Raw genomic sequence first — 7,488 nt, 5'->3', positions numbered from 1 at the left:
TAAAAAATATTTTATTTATTATTTTTATTTTATGAGTATGCATGTATTGCCTGTATGTAGGTAAGTGCACCCATGTTGTGCACTGCCTGAGGAGGATGGAAGAGGCTGCTGGATCCCTTGGAACTGGAGTTATGGACAGTTGTTAGCTGCCATGTGGGTGCTGGGATTTGAACCCGGGTCTTCTGCAAGAACAGTCAGTGTTCTTAACCACTGAGCCATCTCTCCAACCCCTCATTTGTTTTTTTGTTTTTGGTCTTTTTGAGACAGGGTCTCCCTATAGCTCCAGCTGGCCTCGAAGTCAGAGATCCACCTGCTTCTGCCTTCCCGAGTGTTGGGATTAAAGTCAGTTTCTCATTTGTAACCCTGGGAAATACCTAAATTTGCATATCTAATCAGTTTATAGAAAGCAGAAACAATGTATGTAAAGGGCTCAATAAATAGTGCCTGCACCACTCGCCAGCGAACCGAACCCAGTTGGTTGAGAGCTGCCTGAGGGCAGTGTAGGTGTTCGGCCTATGGCGCGGAGAGACCTAGGCTGACCCGGCCCAGAAGGGAATCAGCCCCAATTCCCGGGGGGAAGGACAACAACGCGGACCCCACCTCCCGGAAGTGACGACGCCACTAGAGCGATTGGCCCGAGCGGGGTGCGCGGAGCATGGCGGAAGCGGAAGGGAGTTCTCAGCTTCTCTTGCCGCTGCCACCTCCCCCTCCCGGGATGGCGGAAGTGGGGGCGCCGACGGCGGCCGAGAGGGACATGAAGCAGCACCACGGGGCCGGCGGCGTCACTATGGACGTGGAGCGGAGCCGCTTCCCCTACTGCGTAGTGTGGACGCCCATCCCGGTGCTCACGTGAGTCTCCTCCGGTGTTCGCGCGGTGAGGAAGAGGGCCCAGGGTCCTCGGTATCCTTGCCGCGAATCTGGCATGGCCGAACTACCTTTTGCCCTGAGACGCTGCAACCGTTTCCGCTGACCGTGGGGCTTGCTCCCTGCCTCCCTTAACCGTGGTCTAGTCCGGAAGACAGATGTAGATCGGCGGGAAAGACCAGGGTGCTGGGAGGTCCAAGCGCTGCAGGTGTACAGGGTAGAGTAGTTGTAACCGTGGTCTGAAGAGACCATTCATTCAATTCACCGGTTTATTCATTCATTGAGCAAATGCTTACTGGTCACCTGCTATAGGCAAGATGCTGTTCCTCTAGAAGCCTAAGTGGGAATTTGGTTGGGGCCAGGCTTGGCTCATGGAATGTTAACACTGGAAGGGCCAGCCTAGTCCAGCCTTTTACCTGGTACACCATCTCAAATTTAGGTACTGGAGTGGCTCCTTCACAGTGAAGGGATAGAAGCTGGTGAACAGGCCGGGCGTGGTGGCGCACGCCTTTAATCCCAGCACTTGGGAGGCAGAGACAGGCGGATCCCCTCTGAGTTCAAGGCCAGCCTGGTCTACAAAGTGAGTTCCAGGACATTTGGGGCTACAGGGAGACCCTGTCTCAAAAAGACAAAAAAAAAAAAAGAAGAAGCAGGTGAACAGAGCTAGCTTACTGCCCTGCCTCTCTGGTCTTGACATCTAGTTATAACCACTGGACAGTTTGCCAGGCTCTTTCACTCTCCTTTCTTTGAATTTCAGAGTCACTTTCTAAAGTAAGAAGTCTCCTCCCCTATGATGAAACAGATTTTTGTAGCATTGTCTTGGTCAGTTTCCTGCCCTAGCAAGAAGGCATTCAGAACTCAGTCTTCTGACTGTACAACTTGTCTGTCAGCTGTATTTTTTATTTTTATTATTTGATTTTTCCTGAGACAGTCTCCCTGAAGCCCCAGCTGGCCTGGAACTCACTATGTAGACCAGGCTGGTCTTGATCTCCTAGAGATCTGTTTGCCTCTGCCTCCAGAGTGCACCACTGTGCCCTGCTTTTCAGCCATGTCTTATCACTTCTCACCTAATGGGGTAGATTTTTTTTTTTTTACACTATCAAAAATTGCCAACTCTGGACTGGAGAGATGGCTCAGTGGTTGGGACACTGGCTGCTCTTGCAGAAGACCCAGATTCTATTCCAAGTACCCATATGGTGGCTAGTAGCCATCCAAGGCTCCAGTACCAGGGAATCCAACACCCTCCACAGGCATTTCATGACACCGGTGCACTTATGCATGCAGTGCACTCATACGCATAGAATAAAAATAATAAATTTTGGGGGGGCGTCTTTTTGAGACAGGGTCCCCCTTAGCCCCAGATGTCCTGGAACTCACTATGTAGACCAGGCTGGCTTTGAACTCACAGAAATCCACCTGCCTCTGCCTCCCGAGTGCTGGGATTAAAGGCGTGCGCCATCACGCCCAGCAAAAATAATAAATTTAAAAAAAAATTGCCAACTTGTGGTGTAGGGGAAAAGGAATTGTTTTTTGCCTTATTTGTTGCTGATCTTAAAATCACCTTAATTTTTTGTATTTTAATTTTATTGATTCTATTTTGAGACGGCCTTGATATGTAGCCCAAGCTGGCTTGGAATTCACTATATATCCTGTGCTGGCATTAAACTCATGATCCTCCTGCCTGAGCCTTCTGAGTGCTGGGACTATGGGTATATATCATCTCACTCAGCTACATAACTCTAATTTTTGTGGGGTTTTGTTGTTGTTTTTGGTTGTTTTGATTTGGGCTTTGGGCAGAGGGAATCTTTTTGAGACAGGGTCTCCCTATAGCCCCAGATGTCCTGGAACTCACTATGTAGATCAGGCTGGCCTTGATCTCAGAGATCTGCCTGCCTCTGCTCCCTGAGTGCTGGGATTAAAGAGCATGCAGCATTATGTCCAGCATGACCCTAATTTTTATATCATGTTGAATTATTTGTATCTGGAGAAATGACCCAGTCAATAAAGTACTTGCTGTGCTCTCATGAGAACCCGAGTTTGGATTCCTACCACTTAGGTAAAAAAAAAAAATGAAAATCAGCCTCAGCAGTGCATCACCTAGAATCCCAGAGGTGAGAAGTGGAGACGGAGACTGACCAGCTATTCTTGCCGAAGCAGTGATCTCAGAATATAAGGTGGACCAGGGTGTGGTGGCGCACACCTTTAATCCCAGCACTCCGGATGCAGTGGATCTCTGAGAGTTCAAGGCCAGCCTGGTCTACATAGTGAGTTCCAGGCCAGCTGAGGCTACAGGGAGACCCTGTCTTTTAAAAAAAGAGAGAGAGAGAGATAAGAAAAAAATTAGATCTTCTCCCAACCAGTTGAAGGGAATCTGGTTCAGAAAAGAGCCTAAGATCAGGTTCTGAGAAGCCAGAGGAGCTGCTGTCCCATAATTCTGGTGTCCATCCTGGGGCCACTATTGACAGTGAGCAACTTATCCTTTGTCAGAACAGTTAGATAGCAAGTACTTACTCAATACCTCAAGGTAACAGCATTGAGCACCTACCAAATGTGAGCAATATTCAATACACTTTGCAAGCAGGTCCTGTCTAATCCCCACAATAGCCCCTCATCAAAGTACTTCCTGCTTTCCGCAGAGATGATTATGACTAGCTTGCCCAAAACAAAATCAATACAGCCCAGAACTTAAAACTTGGCTCCACTCTTTTTTCTAGTTAGTACATAGTAATCTTATGGACATATGAAGTATAGTGTGACATTTTAATATGTATTTTTAAAATGTAATGATGAGCCGGGCTAGAGAGATGGCTCAGTAGTTAAGAACACTGGCTGCTCTTGCAGAACCTTGGTTCAAGTCCCAGCACCACATAGCAGCTAACAGCCATCTGTAACACTATTTCCAGGGGAGCCAGCACCCTCTTCTGACCTCCGTGGCATTGCATGACGTGGGTGTACACATGCAAGCAATACACTCATACACATAAAACAAAAATAATAAAACATATAAAAATAGCCAGGTATGCTGGCACATGCCTTTAATCCAAGCACTCAGGAGGCAGATCTCTGTGAGTTCAAGGCCAGCTGGGGCTATAGGGAAACCCTGTCTCAAAAAGACCCTCCCCCCCAATATATATGTGTATGTTATGATCACAGACTGGGGAGATGGCTCAGTGGGTAAAGTATTTGCTGCACAAACATGAGGACCTGAGTTCAAATCTCCAAAATCCATGAAAAGGTGAGCATGGGAGCACATGTGTATGATCCCAGTGCTCCTGTGGTGAGATGGCAGACAGAGACAGAATCCCCAGAACCTAGTCCAAAATATGCAACAGTGAGACCCTGCCACAAGGTGGAAGGCAAAGACCAAGCCTAAGATTGTCCTCTGAGCCCCACATGCACACTGTGGTGTGTGCACACTCACACATGCACATATAGCACACATACAAAATGTAATGGTCAGATCATGGTAATTACATTCCCCGCCTCAGATATCATTTCTGTTGGGAAGACCCAAAGTCCTCTGTCCTCGCTATTTTGAAGCACACAATTATTATTAGAGTTATCCTGTGTGCTGTAGAGTATTGGAAGTTATTCCTCATATGCAGCCATACCCCCTGCTTTTAAGCACAGGGCATTTGTTCATCATTTAGCCAGCAGATACTTAAGGAGTTGCATGTAGCATGTGTGCCAGGCACTGTCTTAAAAACTACAATGTATGAGACATGTTCGTGGGAAGAAACAGGTAGCTAGTGTGTAAATAATAAGCAAGGTCATTTCAGATAGGAGCACCTGGATACGTGAAGAAGAGAAAACAGTAAAACTCGGGTGCCTGAGTTTGGTTCCCAGCACCCACATCTTGTGGTTCATAACCACCTGTAACTCCAGCTCCAGGATATCTGATGCCCTCTTCTGGCCTCCAAGAGCACCTACACTATATAACAAAAAAAAAAAAAAAAAAAAAAAAAAAAAACAAAAAACCCTCTTCCTTATAAAGATAGATTGAATCCATCTGCTATTCACCACCTCACCATTGCTTCTCTAGTTAGAATATATCATATGGCTGGGACTTCAGCAGTAGCCTCTAAACTCTCCTCCCTCCTGCCTTCCTTACCTCTCCCCTCCCTTTCTTTTTGTCTTAGACAGGGTCTCACTGTGTAGCCCTGACTGGCCTGGAACTCTTTGTAGACCAAGCTGGCCTGGAACTCAAAGAGAGCCACCTGTCTCTGCCTCCTGAGTGCTGGGATTAAAGGCGGGTGCCACCACACCCAGCCTCCCCTCCCATGCTTCAGATATGAACCACATTTTCCTGCTCCTGGATTTTTGTTTGTTTGTTTTACCCTATCAGTGGCTTATCATTTCACAAGTCAGAGTTAAAATTCATCTCTTATGCAATAAAATTTTAAAAATCAAAAAAACAAAAACACTAGATGGGGTATATTTAGAGGGTGGTAAAAATACAGTAAAGTTTTACAAATCAAAAAAAAAAATTCATCTCCTGTGAAATCTTTGCCAACATGGCCTCATCCCCATGTACTTGCCTCCTTGAATTGTGTCTCTAAGTATTTTTGTTTTATTTTTATTATTATTATTTTGTCTTTTTGAGACCAGGTCTCCCTGTAGCCCCAGCTGGCCTGGAACTCACTATGTAGACCAGGCTGGCCTTGAACTCACAAAGATCCGCCTGCCTCTGCCTCCCAAGTGCTGGGATTAAAGGAGTGCACCACCATGCCCAGCTTTTTTTTTAATATATTTTTTAAAATTTTATGTGTACGCATGTATTGCCTGAGTATAGGTAAGTGCACCTGTGTCATGCAATGCCTGAGGAGGACAGAAGAGGCTGTTGGATCCCCTGGAACTGGAGTTACGGACAGTTGTTAGCTGCTATGTGGGTGCTGGGATTTGAACCCAGGTCTCCTGTAGGAACAGACAGTGTTCTTAACGCTGAACCATTTCTCTAGCCCTATTTTATTTTATTTTTAATGTGCATGAGTTTATTGTCTGCATGTGTATAAGTGTGTCTGTGTTGTGCAATGCCTGCAGAGGTCAGAAGAGGGTGGAGGATCCTTTGGAACATCAGTTACAGTTAGCCGCCATGTGGGTGCTGGGAATCAAACCCAGGTCCTTTTCAAGAGCAGTCAGTGCTCTTAACCCTCTTAACCACTGAGCCATCTCTCCAACCCCCTTTTTTTGTTTTTTAAAGATTTATTTATTTTATGTGTATGAGTGTTTTGCCTGCATGATGTATGTACCCTTCAATACATGCCTGATGCCTGCAGAGACCAGAAGATCTGGAGCTGGAGTTACTGACTTTGTAAGCCCCCGTGAGGGTACTGGGAACTGAACCTAGGTCCTCTGCAGTAGCAGCCAGTGCCATCTCTCCACCCTCTGTCTTTGCTTCCACCTTCCTAGCAGAGTGTTTGATGTTTATGCTCAAGCAGCCTGGAGACCCATACCTAGCCTCTGGCCTGTGAACCCTACTTTTCATGTGTTTTGATTTTCTGAGACAGAGTCTTCCTCTTTAGCCCAGGCTGGCCCAGAGTTTGCTGTATAGTCCAGGCCGGCCTCAAACTTGAAATCCCTCTACCTCCTAAGTGCTTGGATGAAAGCACCATCCCCAGCTCTGTTGTTTGTTTGTTTTGTTTTTAATAATGGAATGCTTTGCTAATTTGTGTGCTACCACGCCCAGCTTACTTTTTTTAATATTTTATTTTATGTGTATGAGTATATTGCCTGCATGTGTGAAAGTGCGCCCATGTCATGCAATGCCCAAGGAAGTCAGAAGAGGGCATCAGATCCACTGGAACTGGAGTTACAGATTATTGTTAGCTGCCATGTGGGTGCTGGGAATCGAACGCAGGCCCTCTGCAAGAGAAGTCAGTTCTCTTAACTGCTGAGCCATCTCTCCAGCTCCTTGTTTTTTAAAAAATAAACCTTGATAGCCAGGCATGGTGGCACATGCCTTTAATCCCAGCACTCAGAAGGCAGAGGTAGGCAGATCTTTGTGAGTTCAAGGCCAGCCTGGTCTACATAGTGAGTTCCAGGATAGCTGGGGCTACAAGGAGATCCTGTCTCAAAAAAGACAAAAAAAAAAAAATAATGAAACAGGACTGGGAGCTGGTTCAGCAGTTGAAAGACTCAGGTTCAGTTCCCAGCACCCACAGCTAACAACCGTCCTAACTCCAGTTCCAGGGGATCCAGTACCCTCTTCTGACTTCTTTGAGCATTGCACAACATGGGGGCATTACATTAATGCAGGCAGCACACTCATACACATAAAATAAAAATGATAAATAAGGCTGGAGAGATGGCTCAGTGGTTAAGAGCACTGACTGCTCTTGCAGAGGACCAGGTTCGATTCCCAGCACCCATGTGGTGGCTATGAACTGTCCTTAACTCCAGTTCCAGGGGAATCCAATATCCTCTTCTGATCTCCACAGGATTGCATGACATGGGTGCACTCACATTCATGCAGGCAATGCACTCACACACAAAATAAAAATAATAAAATATTTTTTAAATAGTCCATTTATAAAAAAAGTCATTCTGGGGGCTGGAGAGATGACTCAGCAGTTAAGAGCACTGACTGCTCTTGCAGAGGACCTGGGTTCAAATTCCAGCATCTAC

At 46.2% G+C, this 7,488-nt stretch overlaps 1 protein-coding gene across 3 annotated transcripts in view; it reads left to right on the top strand.

Annotated features, from left to right (window-relative positions):
• Positions 1 to 639: 639 nt before the first annotated feature.
• Tmem222 (transmembrane protein 222) overlaps positions 640 to 7,488 on the top strand; it is a 13,022-nt gene continuing 6,173 nt past the window's right edge. For all 3 annotated transcript variants that reach the window (XM_029565216.1, XM_029565215.1, XM_008836776.2), the window contains exon 1: positions 640 to 849. In XM_029565216.1, the coding sequence (XP_029421076.1) occupies positions 656 to 849 (194 nt within the window). In that variant the 5' untranslated portion in view covers positions 640 to 655. The remainder of the gene's footprint in view (positions 850 to 7,488) is intronic.

This window comes from Nannospalax galili, unplaced genomic scaffold, assembly GCF_000622305.1.
Source record: "Nannospalax galili isolate Female #2095 unplaced genomic scaffold, S.galili_v1.0 scaffold1798, whole genome shotgun sequence".
In the NCBI taxonomy this organism is placed as follows: domain Eukaryota; kingdom Metazoa; phylum Chordata; class Mammalia; order Rodentia; family Spalacidae; genus Nannospalax; species Nannospalax galili.
This window is presented reverse-complemented; position numbering and strand designations above follow the sequence as displayed.